The 20,177-nt window shown below is 43.3% G+C and overlaps 1 protein-coding gene across 3 annotated transcripts in view; it reads right to left on the bottom strand.

Moving 5' to 3' along the window:
- Positions 1-9,437: 9,437 nt before the first annotated feature.
- Positions 9,438-20,177, bottom strand: part of SESN3 (sestrin 3) — a 74,244-nt gene continuing 63,504 nt past the window's right edge. For all 3 annotated transcript variants that reach the window (XM_063305882.1, XM_063305883.1, XM_063305884.1), the window contains exons 9-10: positions 19,018-19,162; positions 9,438-17,912 (exon numbers count right to left, since the gene is read on the bottom strand). In XM_063305882.1, the coding sequence (XP_063161952.1) occupies positions 17,826-17,912; positions 19,018-19,162 (232 nt within the window). In that variant the 3' untranslated portion in view covers positions 9,438-17,825. The remainder of the gene's footprint in view (positions 17,913-19,017; positions 19,163-20,177) is intronic.

Here is a 20,177-nt window from a genome sequence, read left to right as displayed (position 1 = left end):
GAATGGGCACAGACAACTGGAAATAAGTTATCCTCAGCTGGGCTGTATGCCATGAACAGCTTCAAAGGTGATGACCAGTAACTTGAATTGCACCTGGAAGCCAACTGGTAACCAATGCAGCTCACAAAACAGCAGTGTCATGGTCCAACTATAGCTTCTGGATGGTCTTCAAGGGCAGCCCCATGTAAAGTACAAATCCAGAAATCCAGTCAAGAGGAATGAGTGGCTGAAGGCTTTCCTGAACCAGAAGTGGCACTACTGGTGCATTAGATGTACTTGTGCAAAGGCCCTCTTGGCCACAGCTGCCACCTGCTCTTCAAGCAGGAGTTGAGCGCAAGAGGACCTTTAGGTTCTGCACAAGTCTTGAATGCGGGAGTGCAACCACATTGAAAGTCAGTGGTAAAACATCTCCAGATCTTGGGTGCCCAAGTAGAGACAACCGCTCAGTCTTGTCAGGATTAAGCTTGAGCTGCTCCTCGCCATCCAGATCCACATAGTCTCCAGGCACTGGGTTAGGACTTTGTCTTGTGTGACCAATGGAAAACGGTTGAAGTTGCCCACAAAGATGAAAACCTGTGTTCCTCCAGTTAAGCTCCCAACAGCCTCAACATTATGTCAGTGGTGAAAGAGGATGGAAGTTGAAGCCCTAAAGGAGACTATGCAGGCATGCAATGCCTCTGGTTATAGTTCTTTCTGACTATGCATTCTATTTCTATCTAAATTTTACTATAGTAAGACATTGAGTTAATGGGCCATTGCATGGAAGGTGTGTCTGTTAAATCCAGATGCCCATTAAATCTGCATTGACTAATGCGAATGGCATTAAATATCAGTTACATAATTATGCAATGCTGTTAATTACCACAAATAAATGTAAATTATGTCAATTGTCCAGGCTGCTTCAAAAACGATGGACTTGATCCATAATTTAGGAATAACATTTTAACAATTGCATTTGAAGTCTAGTGAATGGAGGTTCAGAGAATCAAGGTTTTATTGAAATTTATGGGTATTCATGAATGGTAGCCTTGAAGGCTCCTGCCAACCTAGTAGTTCGAAAACATGCCAATGTGAGTAGATTAATAGGTACCGCTTCGGTGGGCAGGTAAAGGCGTTCCTTTTAGTCATGCCGGCCACATGACGACTGAAGTGTCTACGGACAAACGCCGGCTCTTCGGCTTTGAAACGGAGATGAGCACTGCCCCCTAGAGTCGGACATGACTGGACTTAATGCCAGGGGAAACCTTTACCTTTACCTTAGCCTTGAAGGTACCCCTTTTCTCCTACAGAAATAGAAAGTCTTTCTCAGTCCCTTCGGTCTGATGAGATGAGGCAGGACCCACAATAGGGATTTTTATTTTGAGATGTTTAATCTTCAGGATGTTCTTGCCAGGGAGGGTCACCAAGCCCAAATTCAGCATGTTCTGTGCAGAAAGGAAAGGCCTTTTGTATTTGCCAGGCTTTCGAAGACATCATATATAGTAACATATTGCCTTTATTTCCAGAAATGGGGATCGTAATGTAGTCAAAACAGCACCAGCAATGCAAAAAAGGGAAGCATTAACTGATTCATCATGCAAACTCTGTGCAATTCCCTGGATTTGCAGAAGACTTCTAGAACAGCAGCAGCTTCCCCGACAAGGAGTGTGATCATGGAGGAAAACATACTGCAAAACTAGCGAATGGATTGCTAAGCCTGCTTAGTGACTTATGAACAGAGGGTTTACCAACCATTTTGCAGTGTGTGCAGGGAGGAATATTTATGTATGGAAGCAATCCTGGGAAAGTGGAGTGGAGTATCTTGGGGAAAGATTTGACTGACAGGAATAGGAGCCTAGACACCAAACTCTTTTCTTGCAGATTCCATTTCTAGAGCTCTGCTATCTTTGGCAGTCCCCCTTGCTATTTTTATTCTGCATTATAGTGGTATCTTTAAAAATATGTAAGTTTCTAAACTGTCACAAGACATTTTAGATGAAGAACAACACAGAAATTCATCCATTAAGAAAATAAACAGCATTTCCCCAAGGCAGTGTGTCTCATGTCTTATGCACTTGTGAATCACTAAATAAAAGTTTGGGAAATGCAAGGACCACTCAATTAAACGCCCCTCCTTGCTGCTTTTTCCTCTTATAAGAGCTTGGGGGTTCACCTTGGGGGGCAACTAAGGTAATGATTATTGATATTCCCATCCCCTCCATTTCTGGCCTTTTCAGACTTTTAAACTGTTTACTGAAACAGTATAATCCAAAATTAAGTTTTTGTTTACCACTTGAGTCATTTTAGGCACCCCGTGCCCTAAACTTGGCCAGGAATTTTCTTCTGGAGAAAAATCCAGCCCTTGAGTACCAGGAGCAAGTAAATCTCCAACCCAGTGAAATCCTGGGTTGAGATTCCCATCATCATTCCCATTTGGAGTCAGCTCTTTGGGATGCTGGAGTGAGAATACAGTTCCACCCTGCACAACTCATGCAAACTCGCAATTGGGAGTTGCACTGAGACTGTTCGTTATTGTCCACTTTCTGAATTTTCGTACAGAGCACTGCTACTTGTGTTATCATTTGAATGGTTTGGTGAACCAGTTTTCAACCATTGGTCCATTTTGGGGAACGGGACCTGAAGTGGCACCACTCTCTTTCTGGCGTCTGCTGAAGTGGTGAAAATCTAGCTGGGGCAACATTTTCTCCTCTAGAAATGCAGCAAGCAGTCAACTACCTTTCTTGGTGTTCTGGTTTGGCAAGAATCTGTAGTTTAATTAATGCACTTTGGGGGCGGGGGAGAGACATCCCACGTGCAAATTGTAGAACTGATACGTCGTTTTGCCAAAACCCACAATCAGGAGGAGCCTGGGAACACCTTTTCAGACTACTGCAGTTCACAAAAGTTTATGAATAAAATTAGTTCATCTAAAAAAGATGCTCTCAGGCCCCTCCTGAGGTCTGGCTACTGTAGGATAAACACAAGTTTGGCCACCCCAGATAAGCACTAGCCCACAAGTTTCCGAAATAGTTACTTCTACTAACAGCATTCAAAATTAAGAGAACTGCACTGTTCTGAATTAAGTTTCTAGCCCTGAAGATTGAGATGCTAGGCCTGAAAGGTGTACATGAAAATAATTGAAGACATATGTAATGCTATATGTCTGTGCATCATCATCATCATCATCATCATCATCATCATCATCATCTATTAAATGTGTATGCTGCCCAGGCGGCTCACAACGATCAAAGAGATTACAATAATCATGCATCATTGCAACCTGACAAAAGAGCACATTATCTTGAGCCAACCAGTTTGATTTTAGTCTTATCCTTTTGTGCATGTCTGTGGGTATAAAGGTAGTCAATGGTAGCAGGGACCCCCCCAACACACAGACACCTTTCCCTTTTTTGTAGAGAAGTCCTCTGGTGCAACATTTACTTATTTCTTCAATTAATTTTATTTTTATCCTGCCTTTATTATTTTTATAAATAACTCAAGACGGGGAACATGCCTAATACTCCTTCCTACTCCTATTTTCCCCACCACAACAACCCTGTGAGGTGAGTTGGGCTGAGAGGGAGGGACTGGCCCAAGGTCACCCAGCCGGCTTTCACGCCTGAGGTGGGACTAGAACTCTCATACCACGCCTGATTGGCTCTTGGGCTGAGAGAGAGGGACTGGCCCAAGGTCACCCAGCCGGCTTTCGTGCCTAAGGCGGGACTAGAACTCTCATACCACGCCTGATTGGCTCTTGGGCTGAGAGAGAGGGACTGGCCCAAGGTCACCGAGCCGGCTTTCACGCCTGAGGTGGGACTAGAACTCTCATACCACGCCTGATTGGCTCTTGGGCTGAGAGAGAGGGACTGGCCCAAGGTCACCGAGCTGGCTTTGTGCCTGAGGCGGGACTAGAACTCTCATGCCACGCCTGATTGGCTCTTGGGCTGAGAGAGAGGGACTGGCCCAAGGTCACCGAGCTAGCTTTGTGCCTAAGGCGGGACTAGAACTCTCCTACCACGCCTGATTGGCTCTTGGGCTGAGAGAGAGCGACTGACCCAAGGTCACCCAGCTGGCTTTCATGCCTAAGGTGGGACTAGAACTCTCCTACTATGCCTGATTGGCTCTTGGGCTGAGAGAGAGGGACTGGCCCAAGGTCACCGAGCTGGCTTTGTGCCTAAGGTGGGACTAGAACTCTCATACCATGCCTGATTGGCTCTTGGGCTGAGAGAGGACTGGCCCAAGGTCACTGAGCTGGCTTTGTGCCTAAGGTGGGACTAGAACTCTCCTACCACGCCTGATTGGCTCTTGGGCTGAGAGAGAGGGACTGGCCCAAGGCCACCCAGCTGGCTTTCACGCCTAAGGAGGGACCAGAACTCTCATACCATGCCTGATTGGCTCTTGGGCTGAGAGAGAGGGACTGGCCCAAGGCCACCCAGCCGGCTTTCATACCTAAGGCGGGACTAGAACTCACTAGACCAAACTGGCTTACCATTTATCAAACTTACCATTTCTCCAGCCCCTTGAAGTAGAAATGTTTCATCCCCAGCTCCTAAAGTTTGGGTGAAGAAAGAAAATAATTTTAAAGGTTCTGCTGAGTTCACACCAGGGATGTTTTCCTTGTCTGCGGATCAAGCCTGGCTGGTAACCACTAGACCACAGAGAGGGAGGCTTATAATGGAAGCTGCTGCAGACTTTGAAATAAAAATTGGCCAAATACATGTAATTTTAAAACTGGTGTGCCTGCATGTAAATGCATTTTGACGCATTCACTTTGTATATAGACATTCCATTTGATCAATATGTCCAGTAAAATCCACCCATAGAAAGGAAAGCAACTGAGCATTTGCTTTCCTGGAACAGAGAGGTGGGTGGGGACTGCAGCAGGGAAGTTAGTTGTCCAATCAGAGGCAGCCCAGACTGGATCCCTTGCAAACCATTGCCAAAACATCTCAGTCCAGACAGGTTTTTCTTAAACCATGTTAAGATTAAGCTCAGGAGAGGGGAGGAGCAGCTAAAGGTTGCAATGCTTATCTTGCTTAGGGCTGAAACAAGCAAAAGAAGCATAATAAGGCATAAAATTGCCCTGGATTGCTGGTTTTGGTAGGAGCAATAGCATTTTCTCTAATGTTTGGTTTGTTTTCCAGCCTAATTCTCCCCAGGAAGTTAATTTGGTTTGCATAAGTCAGTGTTTCTCAACTTTGGCAGCTTGGAGATGTGTGGACTTCAACTCCCAGAATCCCCCAGCCACACATCTCCAAGCTGCCAAGGTTGAGAAACACTGGCATAAGCAGTCTCAGGGTAGGCTCAGTATCTAGTGACTACATGAACAAATGATCTTGGCAACAGCACACCAACAGTTGGTTCCTGGGATTTTTTTTCAACTACCCAGCCTAGCCTACACCCCTGAGGATTCCTTTGTAAGTCTCCCATCCAAGTGCTACAGCTTTTCGAAATCAGCCAGGGTTAGCCAGATGTCATCTTTGTGTGGATGGGATTCGTCAAACTTACGTGTAAAGACAAATAGGTCTATGGCCTCTCCCTTTCCAGTCTCTGCTTTTTTACTGAAAGAGCCGGGACTTGTTCAGATGGGACACGGGTTTCGCTCGCACCAGGGATGTCTGTAGAGCGTGGTCAGAAAGGTCAAGATGGTGGCCCAGATGGTGCAGTGGAAGCTCCGCCCATTTTTAAATGTGCAATAATGGATGGTGCTTCGGTTGCACCCTCATGGCTGCTTTTTTGACACACCCTGTAGGTACCCCTTGTTCACCCACTATTTCCCAAAAACTCATGATACTTAGAAAGCCTTCCAGGGAGGTGGCACAAGAATGCTCAAACTACTGGCTTGCAGGAAGTCTTTTGGCTTTGTGAGGTTGGCCAGCATCGCGGTTGGTGTGAGCGACCATCAACCTCTCCCCACTCTGGTATATTCTGTGTGCTTCAGTTTGGGCTTGCTGTTAGCTAGCTCTAGAGACATTGCGGGCATAGTCCTTTCCAGCCCAATGCATGTCAGGACAAAGGTTTCTGCTGGCACAGCACACCCACGTTTTGTTGATGTTTGATACACAAACAAGGATAGAAATGAGAGTGACGCTGATGCGGAACTGGTGGGAAAAAGGCAGATACACGATCAAGGGGCTAACGCAACTTCCATAGAATGGGAAGGACAGTTTTTAACTTCTCATCTTATTTAGGGGAATAATAGAGCCAGTTTGGTGTAGGCACCAGGCTAGACCATGAGTTCTAGTCCCACCTTAGGCATGAAGCTAGTTGGGTGACCTTGGGCCAGTCTCTTTGTCTCAACCCCAGGAAGGAGACAATGGCAAACTACTTCTGAAATCTTGCCAAGAAAACTACAGGGACTTGTCCAGGCAGCCACCAGCAGTCAACACTGACTTGTAGGCACGTGCACGTGCATGCACACAAACACACACACTTAAAACAGCCCTAGAATGAGTCACAGCACAGCAACAGCTAGTGCGGTGTTCATTCTGCAGAAACATCAAGGTAGGGCTAAGAGGTTTTGCCCATTTGCCTTTCTCTAATCTGAAAGGAGTTCTGTTTTTGTGGGAAGTTTCTTATCCTAATTTTTTTTTTTTAGCAGAATAAATTCATTCAAATAGAACAACTCTTAGTTCCCAAGAGAGAAGACCAGCTTCTTCTATCAGACACACAGCATTAATATTTGCCCTGGAGATTAAATTATGGAAGATAGAGCATGAAAGTTCTCCTAAATTCTTATAGCCATTAGTAGACTTATTCCTCCATGAATAATTAGCACGTCAGAAACATCAAGTTCGTGAAGACCTATAATAACTCAAGCCATCACTCAGTGTGACAATCCATAATGGGAAATATGTAAGGTGGAAGCCTCCAGATGTTGGTTTTTCCATTCTAGCTAGTGCAGCCAAGGTGAACAGCTGGGCTTGGTCTTCAGCCTATCAGTTGTGGAGACTATGAACTGCCAGCTCCTGCACTGTTAACAGTCTAGCTTTGGGAAGAAGCTTCTGTACAATATTCCATTAGGACAGTGGCTTTTAAACTCTTTGACCAATTACCCCCTTTCCCAGTCTTGAATAATGTCATTAGCCCCCCCCCCCCCAAGACTGTTGTTTTACACAAGCATCTCAGCAGCCCCAACTGGTTCTTTGTCTCACAAACAAGCAATTACAAATTCCTCCATTACCCCCAGGATATGCCCAAATTTGGAACTGTGGTGTTGGAGGAAAATTCTGAGAGTGCCTTGGACTGCAAGATCAAACCAGTCCATCCTCCTGGAAATAAAGCCAGACTGCTCACTTGAGGGAATGATATTAAAGGCAAAACTGAAGTACTTTGGCCACATAATGAGAAGACAGGACACCCTGGAGAAGATGCCGATGCTAGGGAGAGTGGAAGGCAAAAGGAAGAGGGGCCGACCAAGGGCCAGGTGGATGGATGATATTCTAGAGGTGACGGACTCGTCCCTGGGGGAGCTGGGGGTGTTGACGACCGACAGGAAGCTCTGGCGTGGGCTGCTCCATGAAGTCACGAAGAGTCAGAAGCGACCGAACAAATAAACAACAAAATGCCCAAATCACCCCCAGTTTAAGAACCACTGCATTAGGAATTAAGGACACAAAACTTGACACTGTAGGAGAGTTGGGTTAGTCAATGGTCACCAAAAATTAGGAGTCTGGCAGTACCTTTTCAGAGTAATACATTTTATTAAAAGATACAAACTTTCATGAACTGCAGCCCTATAGAACTAACTTTCATTTGTTAAGTGTGAAAAGGGGCTGCCAGGCTTGGAACAAGCATTTCTAATTGGACACCGCCCTCTTGTGTTAACAGGAGGAACAGCATATGCCTGTTAATTTGGAAAAACAAAAACCAAACCAAAAAAGGTTTAGGGCAGGATCCAGCTATAATTAATCATGGTTAATTAAAACCTGGCAGATTACTATTTGAAATGCCTTCTCTTGCAATGCAAAGGGCTGGCCGCACCTATCAAACACGTTAATTTTAAAAAGTCAAAAAATATGCAGCAAAACAGAAACCCCCCAATAGCTGCAGCTAGTTCTTTGGAACTGACGGTTGAATCATGCAAAATGATTTGATGATCAATGGAGTGTGTGTAGCACAGATTTTTTTTTTAAAGCTATAGCAGCACATCCTTCGATTTAATGAATTCTGGACTGCAGTATGTGTGGCTGCTAACTTTTGCAAACTGATGGGTATGTTCTTGGGGCAACAATGGTTTGCCACTGAGATCTTCTGGGATGTTTTTTCAACTTAGGCCAAGTTAAGGCCGACAGACTGTATCTCCATTGTGAGAGACACTGTGCTTCTGATTCACAAGTGTTGGGGAATGCTTGGATGTTACCAAAGGCATAGCATTCATTCTTGCTTGGAGAAGAAACGTTAGGCTCTGTGAATCAGAAATTAGCAAAAAACCCTGCTGGGTCAGGCCAAAGGTCTCTTGAGTACGATACTGTTTCTCAAAAGTGGCCAACAGGTCTCCCTGGGAAGCCCGCAAGAAGCACCTTCTCTGATGTCGGTTCCCAGCAATTAATATTCAGATGCATGCTTCCTCTGATCTTACAAGTAGTAGGCCACCATTGTGATAAATGACTACCAATAATCTTAGAATGATGGACCACATCCTGCTAAACCAGTGTTTCTCAACCTCAGCAAGATGGGTGGACTTCAACTCCCAGAATTGAAGCATGCTGGCTGGGGAATTCTGGGAGTTGAGGTCCACCCATCTTAAACTTGCTGAGGTTGAGAAAGACTGTGTTAAACTATAAAGCAGTTTGCTTGTTAGAGGCTGAGGATATTCTGTAAAGCCAGCCAATGAGATTTAATTTAATAAACAGTGGTTCAACCTGATACTAGCTGATGTAGTAATTCTTTTTGCCTGTCCTGAACCCCCTACTCCCCATTGCAGCTTTCATCATCACTGGATACCTTTGCCCTTCAGGTAAAATACATGATAAAAGCAGATTATGACATTCACTGAATTGAAAAGAACAAACAGGACAGGAGGTGGGGTTTTTTTTGCCAGTTTTATTGAACCAGTAAAATTCCTGCTGATAACAATGAAAGAGATTTCAGCAAGTATAAATGCTATACAGTTTAAACAAACCCCACTGTTCCGTACCTATAAATAGATTTTTTTTTTGAAAACCTCATAAAAAGTGCAGATTTTATGAATTGCTGTTAACAGATTAATATGCACACACATATTACTTTATTGAAAAATACGTTTGTTTCAGCTCACTAAATGTTTTTTTTTCTGGATCTGCTCCAATACAATTCAAGATGAGTAACTAAAAGCTTAAACCAAAAAAGACAGAAAAAAAAGTGAGTCACACAGATAGATCCAGTAGGATTGGCTTGTCCAATATCCATATTGGTTAGAAAACTTAAGCTAAAGTCTTGGTTAGGTCTTAAATCTGCACATTTTCAAAAAGAACGGGTGTGTGTTGCTAGTTTTATTTTGCTGGTGTTGTTAAGGGTAATCAAAAGCCCACAAATGCTTAAGTTATTCCTGTGATAAAATATTTATATTTTGGAGTGTAGGAAAGGGACACCTCAGTCAACTGTGTGTTGCTCTGGAATAACTTCAAACATGTCCTGAGGTAACAGAATAAAAGTTTTCCAAGACTATATGAACACAAAAAAAATCCATTCCTCCCATTCTCTCTCTCTTTACTGGCATTAAACTATGTGGTGGAAAAGCCTGTTGGTCAGTTACAAGCAACTGATGGGCCAAATATGGCCCACTCAGATGATCCACTATTGGAGCATCTGTTTATATTCTTGTATTCAATCAAAGATGTATTTTGATTTTTGTCCGCTTCCTTACTGCTGGCTACAGGAAAAACTGAAAATACATAGAGGTGTTGCTCTTCCCACAAACAAATCTTCTCCTTCCGAGGGATAAACTTTGGACAGTGGATGAAAAGGGAAATGGACCACTTTCCTATGGTGTTCACGCTTGGACATTTTCCACCCAGTACTGTGGTTTCTCTTAAATGCTAGCAGAAGCTGAGATATCAATTCATGCTGACCTGCATTTTCCCTAAACATTTTTGAGCAAGGATGAAGAGATAATGCTACTTAAATTCTCTAACTGGATCCTTATACTGCTAACCAACCATTCCCACATGTTTAGAGTGGTGTGAATAAATTTGTCTCTCCCATACACATAAGTTCATGCTACCCATACTAAAGACATGATCTCAAATTAACAGGAAAGGGCAGTTTTAAATGGTTATGGTTACCGAGTCACTTATCAAAAACAAAATAAGAAACACCAAACCCTAAAAAGCTTAAACCCATAGACACATCTTCATTCTCTCCCCACAGACCAAAACACACACAAACACAACCCATAGACACACACGTAATACAGCTGTGGAAATTCTAAATAACATAAGCTTAGTCTACGTACAGCCATAACACAGTACACAACTGAAGGTGGACATAATCCCACCTCACTTCTGGCTGCAGCTCTATATTTCACAAATTGTGAAGAAAAAAAAAGTTACAGTAACGAAGTCAAGGACCATAAAGGCCTATCACAGCTTCTAGAAATACACTACATTTAACAGGAGGAAAAAAGTGATGACAATTTTTTTGGGAGTAATCACTAAGTGCAACTAGATGTTTATACATGCTACATACTGGACTACAATCTCAGAGCTAGTTCATTGGGCCACTCTGCATACATTCAGACACCATTTCTTTTTGTCCCAGATAACTTCAAGGACTACACCAGCCTTCCACTCTCCAGATGTGCTAAGATGCCATTCTCTAGACATGCTGGGAGTTGTGGTCTCACTACATCTGGAGAGCGTAAGCCTCAGAAAGTCCAGATTAAACACGATTCTGATGGCCTGTTTGAGAAATTTTTGGTACGTATTTTAACTGGGTCCACATCCACTGGGATTGTAGTAAGGCCATTGGGGGATGTGGTGCTGAGAAGCAAAAGGACTTTCTGAAGGATCCCTCCTGATCATTCCTATCCTTTTGTGAACTCAATTGTTTGCCTTTTAAATTAAATTGGAAAGAAATACCTACCTTCATCTTGATGTGAAAGGATTTGGCAGGGCTACTGGGGGAGAGGTTGGGATGGGAGAAATAAAGTGTTTGGGTGGCCCTCCCTCCCTTTGTATGGCTGACCAGTTGTCCCAGGTCTTCACCTAATCACAACCTGATACAAGTCAGGTCTAGAAGAGTGCGCCATTCCAAATGCTATATTCAGGCTACTTGTTCAGAAATCATAAATGGTGAACTTGAAAGAAGGGGGAGAAATTGCTAGGAAAGCTCTTTGGGCTTCCTAACTGAACGGTGCAGGAGGTCAACCAGTGGACATTGGTTATATATAGAATCATATGTTGCTCTCCATGGTTCCAATCAGTCCACAAACAAATAAAACGCAGTTCTATTTTTGAAGTTCTGTTTTATAGGAATCTAAGCTTTGGGTGTTCCCTGGTTAAAATCTTAATGTCAACGGGAGATATTTTGAGCAACCCTTAGCCTCAAAACGTGACCCCTTGCTTTCTCCCTTGGGGGAATGGGCAGCTTCATTTGGAGGCTGTTAAACTGGACAGGGAAGTGCACAAATTGCAAAGGCAATCTAGATCTGACCACCTTTTTTGTTCTATGCTGCCCTGGCGCACCATGAGACAGTACACACTGCCAGAGGTTGAGTCAACCTTTCTTCACCTGGTATCCTTCTGGACATGTTGGACTTCAACTACCATCATCCCCAGTCAGCATTTCCCCAAAGAGCTGATCACTGTAATTTCAAAGCATCCTAGAGCATGCATGTACAGAAAGCAGGTTAAAAAAAAAAACCTCAGAGAGAAGAGATTTTTACCTAGACTAAGAATTATGCAGCTTCTGCCCAAAAAGGAACTGCTTCTACATACAGATTTCTCTGCCTGGTCAGAAAAATCTCTGGCATTTGTGACATCTTCTCAAGAGGGAAATATATGCACCACTGATCTGGCAAGGTGGAAGATCTGTGTGCAGTTCTGTGCAAAATCCTTGCAGGGACAAACCTGGTAATTCCTTGCCATAATGTGTGCACTTTGAAAGCAGGCTGCACCTTTTATGATCAAAGGACACCTGAGCAACAGCACTTCAGAAAAGCTCATGAGCAACTTTGCTTTGAATTTGTTTGGTGTTCACAGATAGCAAAGAATTCCTGGGATTCCCCTTTTCAGCTCAAAGGATAAGTCTAAAAATTTCTGTGTCCTTGAAAAAAAGATCTTGAATCAAAAGTCATATCCATCTAAATCTCTCCTGCATTTATGCTTTTTAAAAGCAGTCCTACTAGCCTCTTTATGTATGTAGGGAAAAAAAAAGCATATATAAGCCACTACATTAAAATGACCCCCCCTCCATTCTACAAAAAAACTTGAAAAACCAAATGGCACTGCAAAGCAAATTTGTTCATTCTTGCAAATGGAAGTGTTCCAACTGTGATTGGCTGGTTTAAAGAAATATTTATTATTTGATCTTATTTGATTATAAATGGCCTCACTCCACAGACCAGTGTTTTTCAACCTTGGCAACTTTAAGGTGTGTGGACTTCAACTCCCAGAATTCCCTAGACAGCAGGAGGAATGAGTGGGTCTGATGCCCAGTAACAACCAGGAGTGTCCTCCAGTCTTTCAAAGCGGAAGCTGAGTCTAGTTGTGGAATAGAAATATGCAAGAGGTCTGGAAATCTACGTGGCTACATTCAGGTCACCAGAGAGTTCAGTTTGGAACTTGGCATCTCCTCTGATGTGATGTACCAGCTGTCCCAAGATCAAAGCAGTCCAATGAAGCCCATTATTTAATGTAGGTATGGAATTAGAACATCTTGTTTCAGTTGCAGAATCTGGGTTCTCATAATGCAGAGGTTAGCTGCTTCCTTTTAGCCTATGAATATATCCTGTTTCCTGTACAGATAATTTTCATCACAGCTCCCCAGATAGTAATCTCACTAGAGAACAAGAATAAAACAGATGCTGGAAAAAAACAAGCACCCTTCCACCACCATCCCTGTCCTCAAAATCACAACTGGATCTGGGCTGCAGTCCTATGCCTGCTTAGGCAGGGGAAGTTACTTCCAAGTAAGCCTGAAGAGGTCTTTTGTGCAGCTGAGTTTGCATTCCATTTTGTCTCAACTCTTGCCCGGGATTAGTACCTGGGTTTTGCCACATATAAGCATTTCCTATGCCTGGGAATTAAAAATTCAAGTTATAATTCTTTCCTCTTTCTCAAATATTCTTTCTTGGCCAACTGCAATTGTGAACCTACCTCTCCCCCTCCCCAAATAAACTCAGTATAGCTTATAAAAACTGAGGTGGGGGGGAGAAATTCTGAAGTAGCCCAATTTAGATCTTGCCCAAAGAGTGCAGCAGAACAAATGAGCAAATGCTTAAGGGCCTCGTTATGTCCTATCTAGAGCCAAAGCCCCAACTTCTCCCCTCCCCACATTTGGGGAAGGTTACTGTACTGCCCAGATCTACAACAAGGGAGGAAAACGTCTGAATCTCCAGATGTTGTTCAGATGCTACTTCTAACTCCAGCTACATGGCCAGCCGTGCACAATGCTGCAAACTGTAGTCCATAAACATCTGGAGGGCCATAGGTTCCCCAACCCTCCTCTCCAGAGTGATGTTGCTAGTGACAGTCTGACTTGCCCTTCCCCTTGGCTGATAATGGGACAGATATTGGTCCTTGGGCCACCAGCTGCTGACGACTAAAGCCACAGTAACAGAAGCAAAACAGAAAACTGCCTATGCAACAAACAATTGTATTACATTTTAATGCATAAAAGTTGATTCTTTCACATGTGCTCCCCCCCCCTTTTTTCCGCATATTTACAGTTTGGCACATGTGTGAGCTTAAGCGATAAATCAGATTAAAAAAAAAGTAAAAATGGATGTCTATTCTGAACATTCAGCATGTAAAAACAGACATAACTCCAACTTATTTAAGTATATAAATCTAACCACTCTACTTGACCGAGTCATACAAGTCTTAACTTACGACCTTGAAAACGTTTTGTAACATTTAGGCTTGACATCGTATTTCTAAGGAAAAACCCTAATTCTCAAAGAGTAGGCTCCAACCTCGAACGCCAAATGCACCAAGTGAAATCAAGTCTTTGCTTCCACTAATGAATCCAGAAGTTAGATATTTCACCAAGGAAAGAAAAAGTAAACAGTCTTAGAAATGTAAAGCCTACAGTATTTACCTCTTGGCGAGATTACTCTTCCGTTGTAATAAAAGGAAACTTTTACAAGGAAAGATGTTACTGCTTCTGCATTTAGAACACCAGCTTCTATTAAAAAGAAAAAAATCCCACCTGCCCCTGAAAGAAAAATTAAAGCTCTTATAATCCAAAACACGAACCAGATCACATATGTAACCATTCCTGTTAAGACAGACCAGATTATCTGTAGAGTAGTAGGACAAAGGATGCCTCAACCTTCCACCACTTGCTGTTCCTCCCGATGTCCCTTCTTGTCTAGCGACAAAGAGGAGAGAATTTGACTGAGGATACAGAGCACAGAAGAGAGAGATGCAGGAAAAGGCATCAGTCCCCTCTTCTGCCTCCCTTTGGTCTCCAGCAGTTACTCTGCTGCTCTGTGGCTGGAGACCAGACCTCACCAGCTTCTTCTCCATCTCCATCATGGCTCTAGTTCAAAGCCAGACCCCACTCAAAACTAAAAATGCCACTGACTCCTGCAAGTGTGCTCAACTCTTCCACTGGTTCAGTGTGATTCTGGACACAGCAATCCTACGCTGAGAGAAGAACACGGGCCCGACTTTTACCACAGCAAAACAACCAGCTGACTTCTCTCCTTGAATATGAAATTCCTGTGCCATCTGCACCTGCAAGGAGGGAGGACTGGAAAAGTTTGTCAAGCAGCAGCCAACTTAGCTTAGGTTGGTATGTGGTCGGTGCCTCCCCCACAGAATGGTCCCCCCTCTTGCCACAGTGCATGTCTAATTTAACAGCTGTCTCCATTCAACCGAATTCCTTCCTAAGGGCAGAACTGCAGAAAGTGTACCACCAAGAGGGAGATAATGCTTAGGGTGGATGGGGATGGGGGAAGCACTAGATTTTTTTTTAAAATTAGTTTTACAGAGAACTCTAAATGCTCTCAAATTAGAATTTCTAGATTTCTTTAAGAGAAGCCACAACAGTGCAGTTGATGCAGCTGATAGAAACCTGTAGTGTAAATGTATCCCCAGAGGACGTTGATATCACAAATAGCTTACAGTTCGACATACAGAAGAAAACTCTGTATAGGAAAGTGAACAATCATTTCAACATCTGAAAAGGGGGAGAGGGGTGGAAGAACAACATCCTAACACAACAGCAATAGAAGGGGAAAGAATTAAGTTTTTCAAAGTTCAACAAAATAACCCTGGTCTGGTTATTTTTGTATTTTTTTTTAACATGGAAAGACTTTCAAAATCACTCTTATAAAACAAACCATTATGAAAATCTTTCACTTTTTAAAAAATGATTCTATATTGCTTCCTACTGCTCGTTTAGAATGAAAGAAAACCCACTTCGTTCATTTCCAAAGCACAGAAAAACAAACTGAAGTCAGTCTTAAGCCAGGAAAGGGGTAGGTGGGTGGGTGAGGGAGGAGTCTACACCAAAACAAGTCCAGCAGAAGTTAGTCACAACTGAATCTTGTTGCCAAAATCTTGGTCAGTGCTTAGATTTATTGGTAGATTAAGTCTGCTCAAAGGCAGTGGGCAAGTTGTCGACTTTGACAAGCCAGTCACAGTTGGGCCAAAGCAGCTTAGATTTCAGTGGGACTTAGCTATGACTAACGTTCCCTGGAATGAGCCCCTAACTGAAAAGTCACTGTCTCAGTGGGTCAGTATTCAGGCACTTTGCTGAAATTCAACACAACACACTTAAAGCTATAAAAACACTGGTATCTTGTGCTCTAAAACTGTAAGAGTGTGCTCAAGCACCACAGAGACAGGATCTTTTTTTTTTTTTTGGCAATTCACATCTTTTCTTCAAAAAGGCCAGCTGCCAATGGGAACCACCTACTCAAAGTGATTGTGGCACATTTGCCATTCACTTCCCTAGAACTCACACTGTTGTCTCCATTGGAAGGAACTGAGGCTCCACAGAAGTGTACGGGGGATCCGTGCTCCACCCCAGTTTTACTTAATAGATGCTTTGGCAATGTAAGAGTAGCTGATCGTTCAAGGCAAGCAAGCCAAGGGTCATAACAAGGTTTGGGAAGGAACAAACAGCTGTTCTCCAGCCATCCTGAACAGGACTGTTCAGCAGGAAGTTTGGGGAAAACTTGCCTTTCTGCTCAAATATTGCACTTCCTTTGTTCACTCATGACAACACACAGAAACATGATTCATAGCTTTAAAATATATATATAAAAAACCCTGCTCTGACACTACCACTCAGGGAAATACAACAGGAATCAAATTTCTAAAGCTTGAATTGAACACCATTGTAATTACTCTTATATAGTAGTATTTTTTTAAAGAAACAGCAGTGGAAAAAGCTGTAACTTCATGGGAAAGCACTTCCTTTGCTTGTAGAAGGGGTCCTTGGCATCTCTAGTGAAAGGATCTCACGTTACAAGGGATCTCACGTTACAACCCTAAAGATGCCTACCTGAGATTCTAATGGAACAACTGCCAACCAGAACCCAGTGATGCTGGGCAAGATGGACCCAACAGTAGGCAGCATCACATAAAACGTTCAGGGAAGCAGCCACAGAGAATCCGTGCTTCAGATGCACAAGGTTTGGAGAAGCTGAAGAGCAGAAACAGGGCTGGTCTCAACTCGCCAGTGGTGTGCTTTAGCACAAGCCCAAACTTTCCCATTTGAAAAACAACAACAACAACCCCATACTTGTGCATAGTTTTTTTTCCTTTTGGTCAGGCAGCGTGTGTTGCACTTGCATACCCTGCACGGCTGCCTGATCTAAGAACCAGTTAAACGCTTTAAAACGTTATAAAGTGACTTGGTAAAAAATTCCCATATGCCAAGTTAACCGAGTTGCTGACTTGGGTTGCAAAGGACCTCACGCGCTTGGAGGGGCAAAAAGCAGACAATCCCAGGCCAAAGAGAATAAGGCGATCCCTGGACCTGTACAGTTGAAATGGTTATGGGAAGAACCACTGCATTCAGAAAAAAAAAGCGTTCCAATGTTGTGTCTCAGTAGCGTGCCGCAGGCTTTGCAGCAGCTGCTTTCACATTATTCTTCAAAAAGGCAGACACAATAGTTGCATTCACTTCACATGACCTCCAAACTACGGCTGAAGAACTACATTTCTAGGAGTTACATAAGAATAAGTGAGCTGAGCAATTCAGCTTAAAACATAGCATATACTGTATTTAGGAAAATGGCATGTGAATATCCCAGAAAGAGCTAAAAGGAAGGTGTGGGGGAGAAGAGAAAGACAATCCCGTGTGGGATACTGTCTACAGGAGAGACTGGGTGGGACAGCTGGAACCTCAAAAAGACATACTTTAAAAGTTTTAATTCCGAGCGCAAGAAAAAACAGCAAAGTATCAGAGATAGCAAACCGGGTTAGGGCTGGCGAGCAATACTTTGATGGGAACCCACTTCAGCAGCAGCGTTCCACAGTGTTATGTTTGCTATCGCTAGTAAAGTTAAGCATCAAGAAATATATAGACAGACAGAGAAGAGCGAGAAATCATTGCACGGTGACAGCTGCCAGGCACACAGCTTCAGCTTTCAACACTACGGAATCCAATAGCTTGATGCCACCCCACAGGCAGCATTTTACTGCTTGTCTTGTTTGGAAGTTGGTTCACACAACGGCATTGGCCCATCAGGTCAAGTGACGGGTGATGGCACGAAGGGCATAGAGCAGTTCAGCCTGCATGCGAGCCTCCATGAGAAGAAGATTCACGTGGACCTAAGGAAGTATTTAAACAGATTGGTAATACATGGAGAGACAAGCATGGTGTTAAGGACCTTTCTCAAAGGTGCCTTGGTCTTTCAAGAGGTGGGATGATGAGGCTTAAAGGGATGAGACTGTAACTCACTCTACATGGAGCTGCCCTTGAAGACCACCTGGAGGTCCTGAATGTAGCAGCATGTGAGCTTAGTGCAGCAGTACAGCCACGTTACATCTTTAGTTGATCGGTTTAAATAATGCGGTTTTATACCTTTGCTGTGCAACCTGCATTGGCTACCAGTAGGTTTCCATGTGCAATTCAAGGTGCTGGTCGTGACTTATAAAGCCTTACATGGCTCAGAGCCTCGGTGTCTTAGAGGTCGCCTTTCCCCAACAGTTTCTACACATCTTCTCCAGAAAGTGAGGGAGCACCTGCTGAGTGTCCCCATCTACCAGGAGATCTGGTGGTAAGCACTGTCTGTAGCAGCCCCCCTCCTCTGGGACCCTGAAGTGCACGTGGGCCCCACCCTCGCGGCCTTCCAGAAGTGGGTGGAAACATGGCTCTTCCGGAAGGCCTTTTGGGGAATGATCACGATACCACTTCTTAACTTTATAATTTTTCATTTTGTATTTTAGCCATAATTAATTTTTTTCTGGATCTCTTCTTTTAAACATTTATTTTCTGTAAGCTGCCTAAAATCCAGGTGATTTCAGGCATTTAGATAAATTTTACAAGTAAATAACATCAGTGGACTAGTCCATGGGTGCCAATTCACCACTTATTGCTTGCAGCATCAACTGGAACGCTGCATGTGAGAAGAAACCGTTACAGAGTTACTGCCAAAGCCAGACGTTACAGAATCCTTGTCATCTGCCCAGGCTTAAAACAGAATTTCCTTCCAATCCCCGTTTTTTAAAAGGCGGACTGTTCCACCCACAGCTTTTGGAGTAGAAAGGTCTGGCCACCCCAAAGTTTCACTCTTGGTGGTTGTGGAGAATATTAATGCAATGGAAGGGTGTGTTCAGCATATGGATATGACAATTTGCTTCTGCAGAAATGCCATTTTCCTGGGTTATGCACAAAAAAGAACGTGTGCTGATGTGTTTGCATTGAGGGACTCACCTTTTCTGAGTGCTTGAACTGGCGCCAGTAGCTGTCGTACATGCGCTTGGTTGTTCTCTCTGGGTAGCAGGTCACTGTCTTAATGTAAATCTTCAGGTTCCGTTCAAGTAACTGATTAACTTCGCCATAATCATAGTCATCATATCTAGGCAAGATTAAGCCGGTCTGAATCTCTCATTTCTGAGCACAGGGGATATTTTTAAAACACAATTCTTTTTCTTTTGACTGAAAAATCCCTTGAAACTGTGCATCAGGATAAATATGCCTCAACGCTGGACTGTGAATCTTACAGTTCTAATATGACCTAGTTCCATTAGCTCGGTCAAACATTAACCTGAAACTTATCTGAAAAGAGCCAATTCTCATTAACAATCTTAGGACCAAATTCACCCAGCATATTTGCTGGGACTGAGAGAACATCACTAGGAGCAATTCTTGTGATTATAACTCCTTCGAAAGGTTTGCTTCTTGGAAATCATTTTGAAGGTTTTTGTGGAATCTGATTCATCTCCGGTTATTTGAGCAGCAAATTTTCACCCACAATTCTATCATGGTAACCCATCCGAAAAGTTTAGAAAGTGGGGTTGCAGAGATATTGCAAACATGCAATTATATTTTGGGCTCTGCTTTGGAATTCATGCAGATCAGAGTCACAAAAATTTACTAGGCAACAGGAGAAAGATGGCTGCCCTTCTCTTGCCTTCCACCCGAAATGCACATTATGAGCATTTAGCCACAATCAAGGGAGTCTGCAGGAGGTATCAAAAAAGTCAAGATGGCCACCACCTGAAGCCTTGCCACTTTTCAACGTGAGTTTTTGGAGCTCCTGATGAAAGTTGTTCCACAAATGCTGCTATGTGGGGACATGCAATGAACCACCACAGACAAAGTTTAGTGTCTGCAGTTTTGTTCCCAGGGCCAGGCCTCTGTATGACTTCTGTCATGTGACGGAGGATTTATTTATTTATTTGCCGAATTTTATTACCTCCCATCTCCCCCACAAAGGAGGGACTCTGGGCGCTTTACAGAAACAAAATTTAAAATTCAATGTCAGGAATAGAATAGGATAGAAGCAAAAAGCTTTTAAAAAGTCAGGACAGACATTGAGCGATGCCTGGCCCAGGAATGCAAGTTGCTGAACAATCCTGAAGAGGCAAGGA

The sequence above is a fragment of the Candoia aspera genome, chromosome 5, assembly GCF_035149785.1.
Source record: "Candoia aspera isolate rCanAsp1 chromosome 5, rCanAsp1.hap2, whole genome shotgun sequence".
Classification (NCBI taxonomy): Eukaryota; Metazoa; Chordata; class Lepidosauria; order Squamata; family Boidae; genus Candoia; species Candoia aspera.
This window is presented reverse-complemented; position numbering and strand designations above follow the sequence as displayed.